The sequence below is a fragment of the Rhopalosiphum padi genome, chromosome 1, assembly GCF_020882245.1.
Source record: "Rhopalosiphum padi isolate XX-2018 chromosome 1, ASM2088224v1, whole genome shotgun sequence".
In the NCBI taxonomy this organism is placed as follows: Eukaryota; Metazoa; Arthropoda; class Insecta; order Hemiptera; family Aphididae; genus Rhopalosiphum; species Rhopalosiphum padi.
In genome coordinates this window covers 75,896,425-75,923,376 of record NC_083597.1, presented here as the reverse complement: position 1 = coordinate 75,923,376, position 26,952 = coordinate 75,896,425, and the positions used below count along the sequence as shown (strand labels likewise).

Sequence of the window (26,952 nt, the reverse complement as noted above, 5' to 3'; positions counted from 1 at the left end):
TTTCAGAATAACCACAATAATATTTGCAATAATAAAATTTTCTAATATGTAGGTTTAAGGCAGGCCACAAATAAATTACCATATCATATTATATAATTTTTGTATAGATATTACAATTATAAACCAATAATATATATTAGTTGAACAAACCATACTTGCTTATTTGTTATCATATTTTCCACACTGATTTTTTTTTACGATTAAAATTAATATGTATCTATTAACAAAGATCTTTTAAATATACTAAATAGGCTCAAGTTCCAATAGGTTTCACCGAGTTCCTAATAAAAAACGTTGCTTGATTCTGAAACTCCTGCGCTAAAAAAAGTATACAAAAAAATATATTTATTATTACTCTAAATCGTCATTATAATATTAGCAAATTGCATACATTACTTGTTATATCTAAAATACACATAGTATTACGTTATAAAATAATAAAATCAAAACGAAAACTTTAAAACAAATAAAATGATAGAATGAATTAGAAATTTAAAATAATTTGACAAAATTATGATTACAATATATCATACAATACACGATTAGCTTTACTTAAAACAAGGTTTTTGTAATATAGTATGGATCAACATATTATCATAATATTACACTAGTATTGTACTATATAATTTAACAACAATAAAATTAACTTGAAAATTTTTAGTAGTTTTGTTATTAATGTGTACGTAATAATAGTTTTAAGATTTGATACGTACCACTGTGGAATTAATGTATTCTGATTAAATCATAAAAAAATCTGATTTTACAATTATATAAACTTCTTCTGGTTGTTATAAGTGCATGTCAGCTATCTATTGTTCTTAGTTAATTTTTAGCATACACAATACATTTATATGTTGACTTTTTTTGTAATAACCGTTGGCATTGTCATTACATATGTCACATATTATTTTGAGGGTTTCTCTTCTGGATTTAATACATGAAAAAGACGCATTACATATTATTATACCCATAAAATTGGCAATTTTTATATTGAACGATAATGACGGGCAATATGCAAAGTTCTTTTACTTCTATATTTTTGGGTGTATTATTTTGGATATTTCAAGCATGTATTTATTATTAGATGTGAATTTTTAATGTCAACAAAACAAGGTAGTAACATTTATAAATGTTATAATTGGACAATATGCATGATTAATGATGAATGTTTATTTATTTTAAGTTTATTTTTAAGAGAATTTGTAGAAAAAATATCTGATTCAATTACTTACCTATTTAAGTTTATTATGGAAGCGGATGTAGTTTGTTACACATCGTAAATAAATGCGTGGTAAAACGGTTATTTGTTTTTGTTTTGTTCAGTTGATTATTGATATGAGTACTAGTTGGAATTCTATATTTTAATAGAATAAATAGTGTATTTTTGCTTAAATTGAATTCCAGTAATTATTCTCGTAGCTTGTAGGAGTGGTGGTGTTATATTAGTGTCTTAGAAACATACCTTTGTACATGCGACTACTATCAAAATGTGATAAATATAATTATGAAAGATCAGATGGCTGAATGACTTGTGATTCAAATATAATTATCTGTCTTAATAATATAATAAACTTAAAATTAACCAAACAATCAAATCAATCATTCATGCATGAGATTTTCATATTGGTATAATCAATACTAGACGTTATCAAATTTAATCACTTATTATTTATATGATATGAACATAGTAATGAATATTACGATACGGTTATTATCAAGTGTATCCATAATATGATACCTTTATAGTGAATCAAAAATAATTAATACAACCTCTATATTCAACTTAAATTAGTTGGCGGTATAATATGATAATATGATACCTACATACATCAAGAAGTTAAAGATTTATTTTATTTTATGGTTTAACCCTTTAAACGACAGATGACCATAAGCTGTATTTTTTTATCGATGTTGCAATCGCAATAAGACAATGATATTTTATATCCATTTATAAAAATAATTAGAAAATTTATATATTGTACAAAAATTAAACACGACGTGTTACTGTGTTACTTTTAGACTACCAAGCGTAATTGAAAAAAAAGATACAAATTAAAATATTGAGTTATACGACAGTCCAAGATTACAGTAACATGTTTACAGTATAAGTTCTACTCTACAGGTATGCCACATGTTAGGATCTTATTTTGCTACACATACCTCAACTCACCATAATGTTATATTATAATTTGATAATTTGAACATAAAAGCAGTTAAATAAATATCAATATTTGAACAACAATATATTCTGAGTGAAATTCACTACTTCACACCACTATAGCGTTTGTAGTATTTACAATTTTAAATAGGTACTTACAAAAATAAAATGTACCTACTTGTCTTGCTGAATATTCAGATGTTTGAAATTCTACAGATGTATTAAAATGAAAAAAATCTTTGAAACTAAAGTTGTAAAACCGGTAAAATCAATTATATTACGTTACTAAAATTTGTTATATTATTCATGGCATCGGTTTTAAATTTCCACTACTTGATAATATAAATTTTGTGTTGAAATGTCAGCTTATTAATTAAAATAAGAGACTCTATAAATTTATAAAATTATAATTGTAATTCCATACAGTTTTCAAACCAAAAAAATTAAATTACTTAATAGAATATTTTTCTTCAATTTGATTTAAAAATAATTTCACATTAAAAAAAAAAAATACTGTAAGTAATAACTACAATAACTATACGAAAAAACAATACTCTATAATTGTATTTATAAATATATTTTCGACATTATATCTGTTATTGAGAAATGTATTTTCATTTCATACAGCTGAAGTGATCACAAAATGCAATATCTATAAGAAAAGAGTAGACAAAATTCGTAAGGCTATACGTATAGCGAAAAAATCCATTTGCCAAAGTGTAATAGGTTTCCGTTGAGATTGGGAATCAAATAAATTCTATGAACGCTTATCATCAATACAGGCGACCCTCTTTTATACATATTTCCTTTGGATCTGACCACGCAATACAAAGACTTTATAATTGGATCCCCTCTACATTCCACATTATTTTATACATCAACCACCTTATCATAATTTCCCATCATTGATTTATAAAACACGAAAAATATATCATTTACGATTTAAAAAATGTATATATGTGCAAAATACATATACGATATTTATACAACTATTCAATGTAGGTACATACTTCACAGTTCACATTCATTATTTTGTATAGTATACAAATAAATTTAAACATATAATATCTTAAACATTGAATAATATATATATTTATTGTTAACAATACACATAATAAAAAATAAAGAGTGATTTTATGAACGGTATATATTCATTATCTCAAAAACCATTAATTTTTTGTAAAACAATTCTTACATAATTTTAAAACAAGAGAATTTAAATTGAGATATGACTATTATATACTATGACTTTTTAGAACTTAGGAACACATAATTAAAAATTTTAAAAGTCTATCTCAAGCGACAAATTCAAATCTATTTTCAGAATAATTATTGCTACACTCGATCAATCGATATATCATCAATATTATAACACATCTAAATGCATAATGTTGCTAATGTTTTAGAGTCTAACATTTTTATCTAAAATTTAGACGATTAACAGAACACGAATACCATTCACTTACAACCCCCCCCGAACTACCATTAGAAACAATTTTAATAATAACCAATTTATTTAATTTATTTTAATTATAAAATCATTAGAAACAATAATAGACATAGTTTGTACCATTTCATCTGAAATACATAATATTATATAAAATTAGTGGCGATTAATAATATATGAAAATCGCGTTCAAAGAGTAATTCTTCAACACATAATTTATTAAATTATTATATTATTATGGGTATTATTTTCTAAAATATTAAAAATTTAATTAGTTGTAAAAAATGTCAACCAAAGAAAGATTTCTTTTCAATAATATTCTATTGTTCCTTTGTTTCATTAAAGTCATTGAGAATTCTTTTAAAAGCAAGTCACAAAATAGAATATATTAAAAATAAATAAAGTAAATAGTATTATCAGAGTAAAAATAAAAATAAATATAAATGCTAATTGTATAAAAATCAAGAAAATAAAAAATGAACAAAGGTTGTCTATTACTCTATTAGTTATTGATTGAAGTATAAGTAAATGTAACGCTTGAATTCAGGAGGATACTCTAACATTTTTTGTTATATTTTAAGAATAGTGCTAATTATCATTATCATTAAAACTGATAAAATCTCACATACATTGATTTTATAATTTCTATTTTGAAGAAACGTGTTGAACAATATATTTAAACTTAATTTTGTAAATTATTTAACTTAGTACCATGAATATGATGCTGCTAGCATTTTTTTGAATATAAGTTAATTGTAATTTTAAAAAAATATACATTTAATTAACTATTAATATTTTAATGTGTAAATAAATTATAATTGTTCAAAAATATTTGTACAATAATGTTACAGATCATCAATCGTATAGTATTATAATAATATTTTGAATTTTAGTTTACATACCTATTATGTTCTTACTTTGCATACCAGGTAGCTACACACTTTCCGATTAACCTTTCAGTTATGCCGACGCAGACCGCGGGAGTCCGGTCAACAGAACCATGTGTCCGTGTCAATCTTCGCACATGTTCCCATGAATTTATTAGATTGAATTTAAGTATTTTTTCGTTGTCTTGGTCAACGTCGATTTGGTCGATTGATGAATATATGTATTACATTTTATGGCATTATTGTCGAGGGGCGCATAATCGATATTACGCATAAGCGTAAAATCATATCTCGACGTATATAGTCATTTAATTTATTTTAAACTAAAGCAAATCTCAAATTAGTTATATTTAGCTAATGGAAAAAAATACTGTATGAATTATCTTTAAATAATAATTTACAATTTACAATTTTTACTATATTCTATCCAAATATAAAAAAATATAGCACAAAACGTTTTGGCAATAATTTGGCAATATTCATTTTAAAAACATCTCGAAAGTGACCACCGTTCTCATTAATACACTGAGATAGCCGAATTTAAATTTCTGTCCACTTTTTTCATCATATCTGTGCCTATGTCGAGAATATCAACACGAATATTGTCCTCCGCCTGACCAAGAGTTTTTGAACGATTCATTTAAACCAAAGTTTTAAAACAGTCCCAATAGAAATAGTTGAAGCCGTTAAAGAGAGTTAAACTGGCGATTGCAATGATTACTGAAAATCGCCCCTACGAGAGATGTGCCATTCTAGGAATTATTGTTTCCGTAAGAGATTCGTAGAAGTTCGTGCCGTGTTCACCGTAGCGCCATGCCGTTGCAACCACATATCGCACACATTCATTTCTTCGAATGTAGGTAAAAATAACTCCTCAACCATGCTTACATAACGTTAAAAATCGACTGTAACTGTCCATTTGGCTTTTGTTCTCTTCAAAAATATGAGGACTAATAATAACGCTGATTCAAGATTTTATATTACCGTATTAATACATTTTTAATAATATTATCCAACTATCTGTATATTATATAATTATAAATATAAACAATATGCATTATACGTATACACATATTTTATTTTTATTTTTAATAAAATAATATAGTCAACAAAAATATTATAACAGCGTACAAAAATAATCACGAAAATCGATATCAGTGAAAATAAGTTGGTTGTTATAGCTTCATGTTAAACGGCGATCGTGATCCAATCGGAAATTTAATTAATAAAAATAGACATATTTTTGGAATCGTTTATTTATGTTTACCATTGATTTTATAATAATATACTAGTATAAAATCAATGATATTTACATTTCATTTGTATTATTACAATAATCGTTAACGTAATATTATGTAATATTCTTATATATAGAAAGAAAAAGTGTGTATTTACTAATGTCTCACAAGTTGATATTTTTGTTTTTATAAGATGCTTACAAAATCAGAAATTATTTGGTATTTTTTTTATATGGTGACGACAGATGATCTTAATATAAGTAAGTACCATATTTTTAGTCTTTTTTTAATATTAAACATACACAATATTCAGTTTTATTGCTCGCATTAAATTTGTTTAAAAATGAATAGGTATATTTATTTCCAACATTTTTTATTGAATTTATTAAAATGTATTAATGTATTATTTACTGTTTATAATATAGTATACGCCATATTGTTAAATTTTAAATCGGATGTTCTTTTATAGGACATTTATCTCATGAATAATTATTATATTGTTTTATGATCAATTCCTCGAAAATTGAATTAAAGTAAGTTTTAAAGTTTCTTAACCTATTTTAATTAACTAATTTTAATTCATTTAACCTATTAATGAAATTTAAAATACATTTTTACATTTTATTTTGTAAATGTTTTAATTTTGATTTGGTCACTTTTAAAAGTTATTTTTATTTAAAAACTCATATTATTTCCAGCGTTTAAACATTTTTTTTATTTATTAGCTAATAGCTCATAAATATTTGCTCCTATTAGGAACAACAACAACAATATATTTAATATCTAAAAATAAATATATTTATAGATTACAATAAAAAAAAATTAAATCTTTTATGAACAATACATATACATAATACAAAATAAGTACAAAATATATTTAATAAACTTCTTCAAGAATTTATTTGTACCTAAATTACCTTAGAATTTAAACTAATTTCAAATCAATTTAGTGGTCCCAACGTCTTTAAATTTTAAATTTTAATAAAAATCAAGTATTATTACATTTCATTGACAATACCATATCAGTAACAAACCAAATAAAAATAAAAAATTATTCGTGTACCTGTCTATTTTTTGTAATACCTTATACCCACTTATTACTGAATTAAAATTTAATATTTACATGGTATGTACCAATGTATTGTTACAATACCATATTTCAGTTTCTTCGTTATTTTTAAAAAGCTATAAACCTAGAACAATAAGTACCTACCTATTGTTAAATTATACATTAATTATTTGAATTACCAGTTTGAATCGAATGATGCAGGTGTTTATCTATTTCTTAAATCAATACATTTTACAATAAATGAATATTCTTGTGTACCTATTTTAAAATGACACTATCGAACATAGAGTGTAAACAATAAATCCACCAACCTCATATACATGATTGGGTCGTAATCCTCCGTAAACGGGTGACGCGGAAGTAATACTGGTCACAAATATACATGTATCTTAATATTATGCAAAACCCATTTTGCCGTTATGTTAACGCATACGCGTTGCAACACAACTTTACGCACTCGTGAACTGTGACGAACCATTCACTATAGTGAGGAATGACGCGGATAAAAGGGTCGACTGTCACCGTTTTCCATCAAGTTAGACCAACGGAATATATCGCGTTTATCAGTTCGTGAGTAACGTAAACCACGTGGACGGCGGTCGTGGTATAAAGTCTGCTACCTCGACCACGGTTTAAATTCGGTGACCGCGATCCAAATTGTACATGGTATATACTTTGGAGCGCGGGTAACCACGATATTTTCCATCATCGGCTATTATTAATAGAAAAAGGTTCCACCGATCGTTCTCTTTCCGCCATGCCGTCTAATTTTCAACGATTCCCGCGATCGACCTGTGTTCGCGAGTGCGTATTATTAATGGTGATATTGTGCAATGCCTACACCAAATTCCGATGGAACAAGTGTTGTATCATACCTACTATGGTATTTATAAACAATGGTATAATATACTATATGTTATTTACATTATCAGTGGAGCAATGTAATTTCTGATCGGACGAAACGCGTTACTCGTTTCCAGAGGATACAAGTCAAGCCGTCAAGGGTAGCGGATAAAGGTAAGGTAAAGACACGCTACATGCATAATGCCACTTATACTATTCACTTGTTCTTTGTAGGGATAAACAGTTATTTGTATGCTTTTACGGCGATTATTGGTATTGTTAACAGCGTATCAGTGTATCATTAGATTCATTTGTAGTTTTCAAGTTAAAACTTGGTAAAATAACCATGTTACGCCCTGTAGGTATCACGATTTTAAGAACAATACAATATTATATAAATAGAAATATAACTATGGATTATCGTCGATTTGTTTATTGTATTAACGCATTTATGATAACAATAATATAACGTTATACTCATACAGTCATACCCTATACAACATACACTACATATAAGTTTGTAAGGCTAAGCTTAACCAAAGCGGAATAGTTACGTTATGTGTTGTGGTTATCCATTGATATTCAATGAATATAATATCAACTTATATTATAATATACAATTCAATAAAATATGTATGATTTAAGAACTGAAATGAAAGAAAAATTCAAAACAAGTTTGATTATGGAATTTTGCAAATAGAATACTTATGCATAAAAAAATACTTACAGTAACTATAGGTCTATTATAAAAACTATTTTTATAAATATTATATTATTAATACTATAAACAAATTCAAAAAATAAAATAAAACAGTTACTTATTTATTTTAAATAAGCAATAAATATTTAATACATAATATATATATATATATATATATATTTAACATATAAAGGTAGAAAATTAATTCAAAGTTAAATCGTATGATTTTAATATTATCTACAGCCTACAATCATAATAAGTGTTAAATAATTATTATATTATATTAAATAAAATTGCAAATATTTCCACACTTGGGGAAATATTAAGACATATTTATGTTGAAGGGCCCTAAATATGTCACTATATTAATGTATAATCTTGAAAAACAGTTAATAATATTTATTTTATAACATTAAACGAGAATATATTTTATACAAATTATATCGTTTTATCTTTTTGATATAAACTTTTAATTTTAATGAATACCTACCTAATAATAAATTAAGTATAATAAAATGTTACTACATCCCATACTAAGTTATGATAAAATACAAATTAATTTAAATAAAAATAAGAAAAATATATATCAATTTTTCAATCCATAATAGTTTAACATTTCGATTGGTTATTCTGTTGATAGGAAACCGAGAATGTGGAAGTATAGGCTTTCACTTATATTATATAATCTACATCGTAGTTGTTAAGTCGATACACGAAATACAGACCGGACATAATCCGGAGTATGGTCATTATCTCCAATTCGAAAATAACCCATGGCCAGTAATAGCAGTTCTACCTTCCTAGTCATATCCTTTTAATCGCCTTTTGTGATAATCAGGAGTTGCGAGTTTATCGGCTGTGGGCTATACGTACTTCAGTTTGTTTGACCTACAGGGTAAAAAAATTGTTAGTATTTACAGGTAATCAAAATTAATTTGTAACAAAAAATGTATTGAATTCAAATGGCAATTAATTAAAAGACGATTTAGGATATTGTTAACTATGAAACATTTAGAAGATTAAACCACTAAAAATATTTTCGAATAATAAGTATAATATAGTGTAAGACTTTTCTACCATTTAATATAGAATAATAATAAAACTATAAAACTACAGATACCTCAAGACATTATATTATATTAGTACAGAACATAGTATTACAATAGAATTTTAATTTAATTATAATAGCTACCCTCTAGTGTGCACTTAATAATATCAATACTAGAATAAAGAAACAGAGTACTTTATCATAGTCACTACGATGATCCCCATGATAAACTAACTAATATGCATCTGTACCATGTGGTACACTTTATACAATATATATATATAATAATAATATATATATTAGATATATTATACTATATCTCATATAATGATGCTTGCACATGAATTCATTTTTACCATTCCAAACATATTTTCATCCCACGCTTTATTGACTATAAGAAAACCACTCTGTACTCTGAGTTCTGAGTATATTCATTTGATAAACATTCATCTTATTTCAATCTCAATATAGTATTCCTACGTGAAACAAACACTACTATATGACAGCAATTAAATATCAATTATAAACATAAATCTTAGTTGCTAATTAGTTCAACTAGTTGACTCGGTTAAACTGGATCTAAATATAACTACTCTTTTGAACAAAACTTGATGTATTCTATGAATATCATAACTCTCTCTAAAAGTTACTTTAAATTGTCAGCATAAGACTTTGGTTTTATAAATAAAATGTGTTACTGAATCATCACATAAACCAAAATGTTCAAAATATACAGTAATTTCAATTATCGAACTTTACTTTTTATAATAGACGTCTCTCGAATCAAGAATAATTTTTTTTAATAGAAACTATTTTGTCTAAATTGGCATTGTATTATTTAGTCAAAATGTTGATTGTACACGTGCACCTTTTGCATAAATGTACACAATATTATATACAGTCACATAATATAACATTCGTCTACACGTGTAATAAAATACACCACGAACAGTAGTAGAATTAGTAAGAACGTATTAACCTGACACATAATACCGCCATAAAAGTGGATCATATAAGAGGCCACCAGACTACAGGTCATTTAACACGAACATTGTGTCGGACGCAACGAACGACATTTCCGTATTGCACATCATAAAAACCAAGATTTATTATTCTATCATTCACGCTCAAAAATAATAAACATATAGTATGATATTAAATTTTAGCTACTCGCACTATTTTTTAACTTAATATATTTTCATTTTTATTTGTATTTTCCTATACTCGACATAAAACTGTTTAAATCACGATTAATACTCCGTGGTTTGTCTAATATCATATTTTTTTCAAATATAATGCCTATACTGGTTCGTTAATGTGTACACTAAGTTACCACTGACAAGCGTATAATTTACGTATCACCATTTACCCGAGTAGATATTTCGATTGTACCTAATAGTGTACATGCCAAAGTATTATATATATATAGACGTGTAATTTAGTAATTCAATAATAAAATCCAATGGGGAAAATATTTATCGCTAATATTATTAATTCCCTGTCTAGTCAACGTAGCTTTTGATGAAACCATACTGTAATATAATAATTATATATAAAACGATTGTCCATAACTAAGCCTAGTTAGTTGAACTATTGAATGTTAATGTATTATGTGTAACGCGCATTAAACGATATTATAGTATTATGTTGTCATATTATACGTGTTTACAACGTATGAGTAGTTCAAGCACAGTCTAATCATTGTCCGTCGAGTAATCTTCAAAGCTTATATAATACTAAAATAGTTTATGATAATATCCCATAGAAACTCGTCATTTGAATTTCGAGGCTACTGGATTTCCATGGTTGTTACAGGTATTTAGGTATTTGATTTGGTTTATTTGTTTAATAAAATAAAATAAATTCTAAATAGTAAAACTAAAAAATATAATTGATAATTAATACGTATGTTTTAATTGATAGTGTTATCATTTTTTATAGTTATAATATGTTAACTTAAAATGCTACAATATTTTACAAAACTTATAATTCAAATGTGTTATAAATTCGACTATAGGTACCACATAATATTGCGTGGATTTAAATGAAAAAAAGAATGATTTGAAATAAATATGTTAAATGATTGGTGTACAGTCTTCATATCATTTTTATTGTTAGTAAAATCTCCAGTTAACCCTTGTTTATACGAATATTTAGCACAAAATTGGATAGATGCTAAAACCTCTACGTAGTTTCAAGATTTCAATAATCTTAATTTAACGATTAGAAACTTTTAAAAAATAAATAGATTGATAGAACAGCGTTTACAATTATCACTTATATCTATTTTTTATAATTACTTCAAGTATTAGGTACGTAAAACTAAATAATCTATTGTGCTGCCAAAATGTACTAAATTTATCACTAAAACTATCCAACCATTATTTATTTAAAAATAAAACAAGATTATACACAAAGTGATTCAAGTGACTTCGTTTTCAATGACGTTGACCTTGATGTCTCAACACAACAAGCACCACAAAACAATAGCTATAAACATAGGTAATCTTACGTTTTTCAGATCTCAAGAAAATCAAAAATCTTAACATTTAATTACCTAGCCTAATATAATCTCTGTAATGTATTATAGAACTTCATCAAATTAAAAAAACATATTTGAAATAATTAAATATGCAAACCTCTATTCATGCCTATATTTATTAGAAGGAACATGCATTTCGTATTTAAGTTTCAATTGTTCTTCAGCTAATTTAAATATCTGAGAGAATTCCCTAATTCTTACAGAAAAATTATTCATTTTTTAAATGAACAAAAAGCCAAATACCATATACAATTATATTTTCAAATATATATTGAACTCTATAATTTAAAACATGTAAAAAAATATTAAACAAAAATTGGAATCAACTTTCTATTATTTAATAGATAAATAAATATACTTTTAACATATGCCAGTAAATATTATGTGAATTTATCTCCATAAATTCTTAGATGTAACATATACTAACATATAATATTAAATTTCAAAATGTTGTTGAAAATGTTGTTACAAGCTTCCGTTGTTCACATTTTTAAAAAAAATATATTATACTTACCTAGTTTTTTTTTAAATTATGATAGTTAACCATAGTTTAAATGCATTAACTAATATTTAGATATGCTTTATACATAATATATTATATATTTTTAAATTTTGATTTTCAAACATTGCTTGTAGATTTAATTTATTCACATTAATGTGCTTATATAAATTTAAAAGGCGAAAGATTCCTGACTATGTCATTTCATTATGGAACTTCAAAGTACTTTAATATTTAGTTCAACGAAGATTAGCTCAGTGGGAGTCCATGGTAAATCATGCAACATCACATCGAGAGAAATAGCTATTAAGAGCAGAGTAGAACCCAGAAAAAAATAAGACATAAAAATTATCAACAAACCCCTAGGATGCCTTTGACATATAGTAATCTTTTTTAACAAAAATAAAAGCTGATGGACAGCTATTTTATTTTTTAATAACGATAGTGATAAAAAAAATTATTTTGAAATAATATTATAAGACTGATAAACTAACACCAAACACTACGTAATGTTATGAAATTGTTTTAATTTAAAACACAACTTTTGTCACATTGAAAAAAACTAATCCGAATGGTGTCTAGTATAATCAAAAATAATCAAAATTTTATTAAAAAACAATGACTTGTTTCCATTTCATCAGTATTTTCGGTCTCAAAAACCCATTAATAAATTTAAACATTATATCCATAAAATATAGTCTGTATTCTAAATTAACTGTTACTCCTAAATTTTTAGAGATTTTCCTTAAATCTGTAAAATACAATGTGTAGGAAATTGTAATATAAACATGTGGTGAGAATTTCAATCATCTACAACTATACGTTTTTGAATTGCAAAACAAAATAAGAAAATAGTTGTTGAAAAATCATTTTTCTACAAGGGTATATCCAATTTCGTAAAAATTTAAACTTCAAAATATGCTCATATAAAATATTTATGTAATTACTCTCCACCTTTTTTTTTAAAAATTCAACAATTACAACGAAGTATAAGGAACTATTTATTTTTGTGTTATACCGAGAAAACAACATTGCTATAAACAGAATTTTTTTAAATACTGGTTTTGAATAAAATTTCTCGTGTTTTGTGTATTCTTTTCCCCAGCAATTTCGAGAAATACTAAGAATTTTTATTTTTGAAGAAGTTATTTTGGAATATTTTGAAAAATAAATTCGATGACTTATTATTGCTTTGAATAATAAAATAATAAATAGAATTATCTAAAGTATTATATTTAAATGAATTAAATAAATAAAACAACTGATAATATGAGTACTTTAGTCTCTCTACAGCTTGCTGAATTATTTAATTCTTTAACAAGCAGCTTAATTTTTTACAGTAAGTAATGTTTTACTTTTTATTTTATTTATTTTTAATTATACTGTCTAAACTTAAATTATATAATTTAATTCTCAAATAAAACATATCCAATTTTATTTCAAATATTACATAACTATAATAATAAAGTGTGTATGTGCTATGCACATAAAACATATTTATATTAACATTTATATTAGCATATTGAATAATCGGTTAAAGTTACCGAAACATCAATGTGTACTCTTTATTTAATTAATTAACGTATATTATAATACATAAAACCATTTGGATGAATATATTTGACGTTTTAATAAAACGTTTAACAATGAAATTTATAATAATGTATTACGTGTAGAATATTGGCTATTCAAAGATATATTATAATGTGTCCATTAAAAACAGACATTTAAATGACATTTCATTCTGTTATTGATTTTAGTCGTTTTTTCTTCGTGTTATTAAAATGTATATTTTCCACTCTGTCATAACCATAGTTATGTATGAATGGGTGGCGTATTATATGAAAATAAAATAATGCGCTATAAAAAAAAAAATTATAACGCCAAGGTAAAAAATGCAATACATTAGTCACTTTACTTAGAGTCTAAAAAAAATAGTGATATACTTATGAATATTACATTACATTTGTTAACTTACATAATTATGTTCAATAGCATTCTTTACATTAAATTATTCGATAGCTGTAAATAATATGACTTATAATAACCAATGCTGTGTTTTATTTATAGGTAATAATATTTTTATTTCTAGTTATTATATGATAAGTACATAATGAGTATCTTAACATATTAAAACTATTTTAAAAATAAAAAACACAGGTTAAACTAAAAAATAATTTTGAATTTTACGTCAAACTCAAATGCAAATAGAAATGCAATTTTTCTTACAGTTAAAACTGTACTTGTTAGTCAAGAAGAAGAAATTCAATAAGTGCTCATAAATCAAAATCTCTTAGTTGACATATATTGAAGGTGTTAGACGTAACATAGTGTCGTGTAAGATATATACAGTGACATTGAGATCGATTCAAGTAATATATTTAATGTTATCAATCACCTTCGACAAGATTCAATACTATGAAATCTTTAGAATTTACTCAGAGCCGATTTCGGATCTTTCATGAGCAAACCTGTCAATTTTATTAGATAGTCTTGATTTTTTTTTTATATAGTAGTTGTAACAAAAAAATGCATATTATACTATAACTTAGTTATAGAAAAAAACAAATTGACATAATAAAATATTATTTTTTTTATATATCTTAAATTTATTAAAACGTAAAACTTTATTTTATTTCGTATAATATTAACTATTAATAGTACATTTATACATTGTGTATCATAACAAAAACACTTATCATATTATAGTACTATAAAAGTGATTAATACAATTATTTTTATCAATTATACATTAGAAAAATGTTTTATATTTTAGATTGTTACCAAAGGTTTTATAACAATTGCTTATTGTTCTTTTGGAAAACACTTTTAAAGGGCAGACAAAGTTATTAAAATAACCGCAAGTCCTTTTTTGTATTTAACTTAGAGTTCAGGTTGTATGTATTAGAACAGTATTTCCTATTGTAAGACTTAACACATTAAATCAAACAACCCCCAACGGACCAAATAATACTCAAATTTTATTTTATTTTATAACAATAACTAATTTATGTTTTATCTTTAATTATCATTCTATATCATTTTCAGTTTAATAAAAATATACAGCATTGATTAAATATATAATATATATAATACTTAATCAATGTATACAGTCAATTTTTTTTATTAATTAGGGTTAGAATGTTTGATAACTTTCTATAACAGTGTGTAGAATAAAAAAAGTTATTAGAAATCACTGTGGTAGATACATAATATATCATACATTGTGTTTATAATTAAGGACTTCATGATTTCAAAAATGTACAAAATTAAAAATAATAAAAAATATGCAAAAAATTACTTGTTTTTAATTAATTTTTTACAATACTAAAAAATGTTTTAACATTAATTTTAAATTCTAAGCATCAATGCATGTTGTTCACCCTTATTCTATAATCACTAATTGTTGACAAAATACAATTCAATCAAATTAAAAGCTTTCATCTCTATTTAACTATATTAAATGTTAATTCGGGGTCGTCCTTTGAGGTGTGTGTGGGGGTGTCTACCCCCCTCCCACTCATGATTTTTCAATATTTAGTCGGCAAATTTGATTATTGGTCATTTTTGGCTTAATCAGTATTTTAATTGTATTTTTATTATTTTCAAAAAGTATATGTAAAAAATGTCGACGACGATAATAACATTACGATAACATCGAATTCTAAAAATGGAGGATCTACTATCAGTTTTTCGTGACTGTACAATCTACGGGTTTTCTGTTCACTTATTCTTAATATTATAAAATATTATTTTATTATTGTGGCAAAGTGCGCTTTTTTAGTCGATAGTAAATTATTGTCGTCTGACGTCTATTCGATTATTCGTCTTAAAGGGGTAACATTGTATTCTGTAGCTACTAGAAATGAACTGTTTTCTATAATTTTAATATAATGTTATTATTTTTTCATATTTATGCTATTTTAATAATCATGATTCATGAATATTGACCATAAAAATGAAATATATTCCAGCAAACGAAAGCAGATTAAATTAGAGTGCTTAGAATGTGATAAGACATTTGATAATGATTACCAGGGCTCCTGATGACTACGTTTTATTAAAAATAATTTAAGATCATCTATAGGTGATGATAGATTGGATTCCTGTATGATTTTAATGTGGAAAAAGATGTGGGTGAACAATTATGTATACACAAAATAGCAACATTATGGGCAACTTTGAAGAACTGTAGAATTTAATATCAATTGATGATCTTAAATTATTTTTCATAACTTGCATTACTTTTATATGTTAGCGTTAATGTACGAAATTCTGTACCTAATTCTATAAAATAGCTAATTATTTTATAGAATTACGGGTAATTTCAGTTAAGTATTGAATGAATCCATAAATACTTACTTCAACTAATTATTACATTATGTATACTTATTGCATGTTTAAAAACAAAAACAAGTAAAATAAATTCTGTAATTTGAATTAATGCAATAACTATATTACATAATTTAAAACAATATATTTAAATAGAATATTGTTTTGTCACTTATACGTATTATTTGTAATTTATAAGACTTTGATAACTCACATGCCAAATTAAAAAAAGTGTATGAAAATATATTCTCCTTTTTATCCACACCGAGAAGAACGTTATGCTGGCAAAAATATAGTACAATAATATTTTAATGCTATTTAAACAATTTTGCTTTTGCCAGCTTATGAAAATCTCATGAGCCCAATGTCTCTTGTGTAACTCATTTAAATGCGTGAGTCATGTACATGCAAATTCCTTGAGCTGGATTTTCTTAAATCGCTAAATTATTCACGCAGCGAGAAAATAAAACATAGGAGACCCATTGATATAGTAGTAGTAGTAATACATACTACCATATAATAATATGTGGACGAGACTAGACATGCACACGTAAGCGCACAAGCACTCAGTAAGTACTTCACTACTTCATCGACCAATATTCTTTAATCCGTGATTATGCATAATTAAAAACACTCTACAGAGTGCGTCTGTGTATAGATGTATAGACAAATTTACTACCCAACGCGCCGCCTGTATTACCGTCCTTGGTACGTTCGACGGGTAATCATTACCGTCGTAATAATAATGTCATGAACCGTAAAATTTATCACATAATATATAATTCCCGAACACCTTACACGTGTTACCTATCACACGCGTGAACAAAACACAATACACATATAATAAACATTACACTATGAAATAAATATTCTAGTCATATTTTTGGCTTCTATCGATTACATATTGTTTTGAATTGATATGATTAGTACTGCATATGGTTAACAGTGTAAGTGAAATGTATTCCGATTTAAATAATTTCATTCGAATTTTCCGTAAATATTTTTTGTTGAAACACAGAAGCGTCTACTAACGATTAGGATATCCATAAAATATGTCTATTTTTACTTAAGAATTTAAATTATAATGTATTACTGGCATTGAATTTATTTAAAATTGTTCACATACCCACTAAAATTTAATAAATGTTATTCTCAATATGTTTTTTAAATATTAGTGACAATTTAGATATTTTCAGAAGATACTTTTAACAAAAATTAATTAATAATATTCCTAAAAATGACTTAGGATAATATTAATAATCATTAACCATGGCTATACGTAATGAATATAGAGGCATTTATCAAAATGGTGCTCTTATTTTAATGCAGTAAATTGTAAATTATTCAAAATTCAAAGATGATAAAGAGAAAATAAAGGGTACCTTTTTAAAAAAGTAAATTTCCATTTACAAAATTATTCTAAACTAAACTATTATCAAAAATTATTAATCTATTTCCGTTATTCTCGTAAATATTATAGTAAAAAAGTAATATGAGACTAAAAAAAAATACTCCACTCCTTATATTTTCAAATAAAAGTAATTTAATAATTTTTTTTTTAAAAGTATTCATATTTTTTCATTTTTATTCCACAAGAAAAAATGAATTTTATCAAAACATAACCGATTTTTTAAATTTATAAAAAACATAAATAAAATAAAACCTTTATGAAAACTGAATTTTTTTATATAAAAACAAGACAGTAAGTATAATATATAAAAATAAAAAATAAAATAATTTCCTCGATACGATCAGAATCCAACATTAAAGTTACCAAGAAAATAAGTTATTTCATTTCAAAATATTGATATTAATAATACATTAAATGAAATAAGAGTTTCGAAGAGAGTAAATATTTTTTTGAATTGTTGAAAATTTGAAGTTATTGGAAATATTGATAATGCATTGCGTATAATATTATATATAAGAATACTACATAGTTTATATACCTACAATAGTATAAAAACGAAATACAGCTATCAGATGTCATAATACTTCAAATAAAATTAATAAATATTGAAACCCTAAAAATAATAATAATCGAAAAATATTTTGCTTTGAAATACTATATTATAATAATACTTTTTACACCAAATTATAAAAATATATAGAATAATATGATTCCACACAATATACTATCATAAATATTCACAGCAAAACTATTTTATATATTTTTATTGAATGATATTATATGATAATAACAGACATTCTAGTATTATTTAGAAGAAATTAATCCATTATTCATAAATAGACATTGAATAGACAAATTCGTGGAAAAATAGATACGCATAATAAACATTTTTTTAAATAAAACATTGGGAATATTATTTCATTACCTATTACATAATATAATAAACACGAATACATTATAATAAACAAACTGATTATATTTATTATAGGTAGTTCAAAATCAAATTACAACAAAACTCGAAATTATTTTAAATTAAATTAATTTTTTCATGACGAAGAGCACTAATATTTATATACTGCAATAATATGTCTTTGTAAATTATTATTTATTAAGCCAATCAATAGACTGTATTACACTAATTATGTACGTATGTAAGACCATGAAAATAATAAAATGGTATATTAACATTCAGATGTTAATATGTTATAAATCATGTACTAAAAAATATACAATAACCGAGAATCCTAAAACTAAATTTAAACTCGAGTTAATAAAATGAAGGAGAACAAAATTATATTTCAAACTTTTGATTAAAATTAATTACGACCATTAATACTTTTACAATGTTGTGACATAATTAAAGACCCATAAACAAATAAAAAAATTATACTTCTAATGTGCAATCTAACGAACATTTTTCAAATTCCATATACAAATAATCGTCATTGAAACTAAAAAATCTCCGATGTATCAAATGTAAAATATTGTGATTTTGGTCTCCTTGGATTTAGAAGCTATCATTTGATACCTACTATTATATCATATTATGTAGTATCGCCTATAGGCTATCTCTATCGTATAATTAATGAAAAATAGTAAATAAAACCTCGTATGTGTTACCTACAAAAGATTGCTTATGAAACTTATGAAATACCTTCTATGCGATTAAACATTTATAATGTGATACCACTATCATTCAAAAATAACTCCTAGCTATGTGATATTATTTACCTTATAATATGTAAGATTTTATAATATTTTAAAATTTTAAAATTTGTTTCTGTAGATTATTGAAATTTTTTTTTATGTTATCGTGTGATCTATATTTGGATTTTAACACACAGTGTTTTTGTTTCAACCACGTAATGTTAAATTATGTCAACATTTTAATTTACAAAACCAAGACTAGAAAATATTTAAAATAAACAAACAAATATTATGCTATAGATTTATAATCTATGCGGTCCGTGTCGACCAACTTTATAACTAGGTTACAACGCTGTAATCTAAAATTATCTAAAATAATTTAGACTGTAGTTTATCATTCTAGTTGTTTAAATAGATGTATTCTACATCAAAGTTAAAATTATGACATATTTCACAATGTGTTTGTGACAATGAATATTTTACGATTATTATAATTATAATATCCTATACTCTAGTAATCTAGTTCAGACGTCAAAAATATAAAGAACTAAGTATTCAACTGGCAATAGTGTAATTAAAACTGTATAATTAGTAATTATATCAAATTTCAAGGCACTAAAACTAAAGTAAAGTACCTTAATACTAGGGTATTATACCTACTATAAATTCCTCTAGTTATTTTACAGCTAATTATATTATTCATTGACAAAACGAAAAATTAATAGCGATATCAAGTCTATTTTGTGAGTGGTTGAAATAATAATGATCCTTTCTATAATACTATATATATACAAAAAAAATACTTAGCTTAACACCAAAAAATTCATGATAATTTACACATTTATGTTAATCAAAGTTATTATGATATCTATGTTGTACAACATATAATCTCCAAATATTGATAGTATTCTCAGTTATTGGTACACAATAATATTTATAAAATAATACATGATCTATCCAAATAAACTATGATGATACTTGGATCAGTAATGTATATAAAATACGTCATGGATATTGCATTAACAGTATCATACAATTGTGATTACTGAAAAAAGTAATCCTTTGACAGTACAATTATATAAAAAAAAATGTCTTTTAAAATTCGTATTTATTTTACTTATACCACAAAGATTAATCGAGAATAATAATGTTCCACGCAGAATAAATGATGAAATATTATATGTATTAAAATTCATAATGTAACATAATTATCGTTCGTATAATATTTCTGTTTATAGAGATATAAAATATGTGCGTAGTTAGATGGACATAAATAACACCATAGTGTACGGAAACCGTGACTTGAGGAAAATTTAATCGGTGGGAATATATCACACTAATGATAAACTGTCAAATTAAAAACATAACTTAATTTTGGTCCACATTTCAATTATTCCAAAACCAAGATGGAAATTATATTTTGCTTATTTTTTTCATAATTATTGACATAAATTTCTTTTCGATTAACAAATACTACAATCGGTAGTATGGCCAAAGCACTTGCAAAACTATATAATGTATGGGTGCACGTTATGAATCTCACGTTGTAGACATCACTGGCTGAACGAAACAGTTCACGCCACAGTTTACCCGGTAGTAACAAAAAAAAATTAGATAATAATAATAATAATGTTATGTACCGTGTCAACGTTAGACAAAAGTTTGTATTCAACAAATAACTTCCAAGACTTTGGAAACTCCATTTCCTCGCAGTGATATTTGGAAAATGTTCTCTAGAACTCCGCGTGGGTCATCATGCGTTTGTGGTTACGTTAGTTACATCTTAACATCATCTACACAAATCGAAAACGTCAAAACACGTACTCGTATTGCCTGCATTCGTATATTGATACAGCACACGTATAATATTGATGTGCCTGTTTGGTTATTAATTTATTGTACATAAGAGAAAAATTGAATTGCACATCGTGACAAAATTGAGTAACGTGGAGTATTAAACACTGCTCAACACATAAATTATATGAGCAGTGTAGTGCTTTTCACACCTATAGTACCCAAAAATGACTTAAGAAAAATCTAGCAACGACAAAAACATTAATTTTAAAATGTAAGACGAAGTAGTTGATTTTATAAAGTGTGGTTATATATATATACCTATCAAATTAGTATCAGCTACATTCTTTTTTAGATATTAATAGTTTTATGAATCCATATTTCAAACATTTCAATAAATATTACACTTATATCATATGATGTGTGGTAAAAGTCTGTTTTTATTATTGTGTTGTACTAGATATTAAAAACAATACATAATCTGTTCTTAGGTAATCGTAAAATTTATTTGTTAATTTAAAAATACCATGTCAAAATAGGCAAAGTTGAAAATATTTATGAAGTAATTAACATTTTAATATTGGCCAGACATTTGTATTACTTAATTGGATCTTACTTCTTAGGTTATATAAATAAAATATCATGTAATATTTTTAATACTTAAAGTTAATCCATTTTTCAATATTTTCCAACAATATAAATCACAATAATTTTATTAATATTAGCTAAATCCTAAAATTAATTTCATATTCATAAAAAATAATCTCTCGAATAGCAACATACAATACGTAATACGTAACATTATGCCTATACATTCATCAAAATACTGTTGTTTTTTTTTAGTGAATCCTAAGATAAAAAAAACTATCTGTTTAATTTTAACAAGAAAAATATTTTAAGGACACTTATTTTCCAACTATCAATAAAGTAAAATGACTGAAAAGTAACAAAATTAATACTTTCGTCAGAATTTAGATTTATGCACTCTTTTTCACTTTATAAGTAGCAAAAGCGTATCGTACAAATATTTCCCTTTTTTATATTATAAGTAATATTTACTTCAAAGGCCATTAGTTATAAGCAGATTTGTAAAACATTTAGATAGTAATTGGCGTAATTTTTGAACTATTGTTACAATTATACATTTTAACTTGGTTATACTTTATTGTACAAACTTTTTTCAATTATAATTATATTGTAACGAGAATGGATTTTTTGGTCATAGTGTTGCATTCATGTTGCCTGATATACTCGTATTTAAGATGGCGAGAGGTTATTAGCGGTATTCTGTTATAAATTGTTTGACTAAAGTATCATCCAACAAGTTTATTTGATAATAATTGGTCTGTGGTCATTAAAAATCCATGAGATACTATCGTATATATATATATATATATATATATATATGATTCATAAGTCTGCTAATAATTGTTTTTTTTTCATAATTATATTCTAGATCGTAAACATATTTTGAATATTAATAAACTAAAAAAAAAAAAATTATTTTGTTTGGTAATGCACTTAAAATATTGTATTTTATATATTATAATCACAATACTTATGTAGTTAATACAAGGAGTTAACATTTAAATAACTTTTCTTATAGTTGGAATAAAAGTAATTTTATGTTATTTGGATCAGAATATAAGAAGATATATTTAATACTAAGATTATTGATGATTGTAATAATTTCCTTTACAAAGGAACTTATAATGCGATTACTCCTTTTTCCCAAATTCAAAACTCTGCTTATAAATTTTAATGTCATATAGGCTTATAAAGGTTTCCACTTCTGAAAAGACGACCAAAACATAGTAACTCTTTCAAAACTTCTATTTGAAATTATTTTAAAACTAATTGATTTATTTTAGTTTTATCTATATAGTATGTTTCAACGAATTCAATAAAGCTTTACAAGTTATATTTATTACATCAATTTACATTTTTTTCGTACATATTAGGTATAAGTGAGAATTTATAAAAACAATGATACAATATTTATATAATCTATATGCACAATACATATTATCTCACACACACATACATAGATATATATAATTAAAATTACTATTAAATAGGACATTGTACTTTCATGGGCGTATATAGGAAATATTTTTGGAGGGGGTTTTTGTCTAAATCTATATTAATATTATAAAATTATGAATAATTTATTTGTATGTATTAAATAATACAATTGTTTTATTTAATTTCGGGGGGTGTTTGAACACCCAAAACCCCCCTTACCTACGCCCGTGGTACTTTATTAAATAATATTAATATTTTATCTTTGAGTATGAAATTATATTATTTATAATAAATATTTAAATATACATTTATTTTATGTTTATAAATCTGGTATGTTTCAGAATATTTCTGTATTAGTTGTACTAATATACAGTTGGATGATAAGTTCAAACATGAAAAATGCACTTCTGCTTCAAGATGTATTTTATGGTGAGTAAACGTAATTCACTTAATAAAATGATATATATACATACATACATTCTAAATATTATTTACAACAAAATAAATAAATCTCCATTTATAACATATGTAATTAGTAGTAAAATCTGATACTATAAGATTATAAATTTGCAAATATTTGCCACTATTTAAAATTTTCCCATATTATTTTCTTATTTAAAAATAATACCTACTTTTTTATCATATAATAATTCGCTACATTATTTAATAAAATACAACCATAAACTGATCATCATAAATAACTAAAAGCAAACTGCATAATATAATGTAATGAAGTGATATTATAATTTAATTTTAGATTTATTTGTTTATAACTTAGTTTGAGCCTTTATCAGACATCGTTATTTATTTTCAACGATTTATTTTTCGTTTTGTAACTAAACTCAATCAAATAATAATTTTTTTTTAATTTATGTTGGCGTTGCATTACTATACATTTTCTTGCTCATTTATATTTTATAAACATGGATGGGTTATAACATTAGTTATAACGAAAATGGAGAGCATCTTTTTGCTCTAATTTTCAATCAACTAAAATACCTCGTCGTCTGCTACACCAGTATCATAAAAACGCCTCAGTGGTACCTACTGTATTTAATACTGTATCAAGCAGAAATGAATTAAATTATTCAGATTGTAATATAGTGAAGCCGTGTGATAAACTGAGGGTGAACTCTTAATGCGAAGTGAATTAAATGGCATGATAAAATATTTAAAACCTAAAATTGCTTGAGAACTTTTAGCACCGGAGCGAAAACTTGTTAGTCGCGGAAGCATTGCTCCGTCTTTGCCAGGAAATCTTAGAAAAAGATTAAACTCAATGTAGTTTCATTGGAAACTGTTTATTAGCTTGTTGTAATTCATAATGATATTACAAATTATACATAAACATAGATTTATAATATACAGTATGTATCTACTTTAATTACGCTAATTCGGTTTATTAACCGACTTCTAAATAGTAAATACTACGCAACTATATAAAGATTAAACGAATATAAACGCGTCAATTTTTCATTTACAGAGTTTACTATTAATAATAATAATTTTATCATAAATAGCATTATTCTGCTAGACGTTTTATAGATCATTATCGTGAAAACATCTATTCAAAAACACGGAAACACTTATCTCAAACAGTAATTTTTATCTTATCTTCTTTAATTTATGATAAACGAATATAAAAGTAAATCATTATAGTGCTATTTTTTTAATTTATTATTTTTATATATTATATCATATACAATTTGCTTACCTTACGATTTAATAATTATAATATAGTATTGATAATTATGTCTCTAGTTTGAAATAATTATTATAGTGTAGTATGATTTGCAAGGTCAAATTAGGATCTTACCTAGAAAAAAATTCACGCTAAATGTTTGCACATATATTTATAATTTTACAGTTATGAATAACATGCGTTAAGTACCAATATTCGATATTCGAAGATTATTTAAAATCAAAGATGATAAAAACATCACTGTAGTGAATATATCGTTTACTAATGATTTTACAATAAAAACAAAAACTTCCATTTTCTACAAAAAAGATCTATCTTTTCGAGCTATTATTTAAATTGTGTATTCGACCACCTGTTATTCAAAAAATTGGTTTTTAATAAAAATAAATTACTGTTTTGATAATATTTTGATTTTTTATCGTACATTGAAATAAAATTATTGAAAAAATATTCTTCTCTACAAAATTAACGCATTTTGTGTTATGTTCAAGTAACTCTTATTACAGTATAGTATAATTTATAATGTCAACTCATACGAGAATATCAAAATAGTGCGAATGCATTAATTTTATGCGAACTGCATGTTTTATATTATCAAATGGTTTCTTCGTTGCTAAATCTAAGCAATACACGTGTTCACTGAATTTTTGAACTAAACCTTGGAAAGAGAAAAGTTGAATCGAAAATATATTCATCAGTATAAATCTGGACCACTAAAATTATTATTGTAAGAAAAAATTTCGTTTTTACATGCTATCATTTCATATAATAAGACTTCTACATTTTTTAATCCAAAGTTTTGAAGTTATTTTAAAAAATGTCTAATATTTTCAAAACGTAACGGCATTACATAAATAAAGAAAATTTTACCGCAAAAGAAATGGTTACTCGTGAAGTCGTAGAATAAGGATACGATTTATTTTAGCGATTTTATATTATGGTAAATTAAAACAAGATGTAGGTATTCGTTAACAATTATCAATGTTTATCTGAAGAAATTGTTATTTTCACTGACAACTAGTGCCGCCAATAGGATTTACTACTAAAACAGGAATACAAACTTAGTTAAGCAATAAATTTGATTGATGACATAGGGAGTGGTGATTAATAATACTATTTCAGACCCTATAACAAAATTATAGAATTTTCCAAAATTATTTCGAAATTTAAGATTAGTAATTATATAAGCATTTTCTAGACGATATATAATTTTTTAATTAAAGCTCAATTTTTTGTTGAATTTACAAACATTTTAAAACGTTTCGACTAATTTATGATACATTTTTTTAATTATTAGGCAAAAACATTGTAAATGAGATACAAAATTCCTTGTGTAATTTTTTCACAACAATCAAAAAATTTCAAAAACTTGTGTTCACAGTTAAATTTATAAGATTTAGAATTTCAAATGTTGACAAAAATAAATATTTAAATTAATTGTAAATGAAAAATAATATTCGTAGGGGACATACAAATTAAAAATATACAATGAATAATATTATCCTTCTAAACGTTATTAAATTGTAAGCTATTTATACAAAAAAATTATTCATACCGTTAACCAGTACGTCAATTATCGGTAAAATAAAATGAACACAAATACGAAAAAT

General features: G+C 24.7%; 1 protein-coding gene across 1 annotated transcript in view; it reads left to right on the top strand.

Annotated features, from left to right (window-relative positions):
* The window catches only part of LOC132918210 (uncharacterized), a 107,877-nt gene that overhangs the window by 51,847 nt on the left and 29,078 nt on the right, over nt 1–26,952 (top strand). Inside the window, exon 3 of the mRNA XM_060979342.1 lies at nt 23,982–24,069. Coding sequence (XP_060835325.1) covers nt 23,982–24,069 — 88 coding nt within the window. The remainder of the gene's footprint in view (nt 1–23,981; nt 24,070–26,952) is intronic.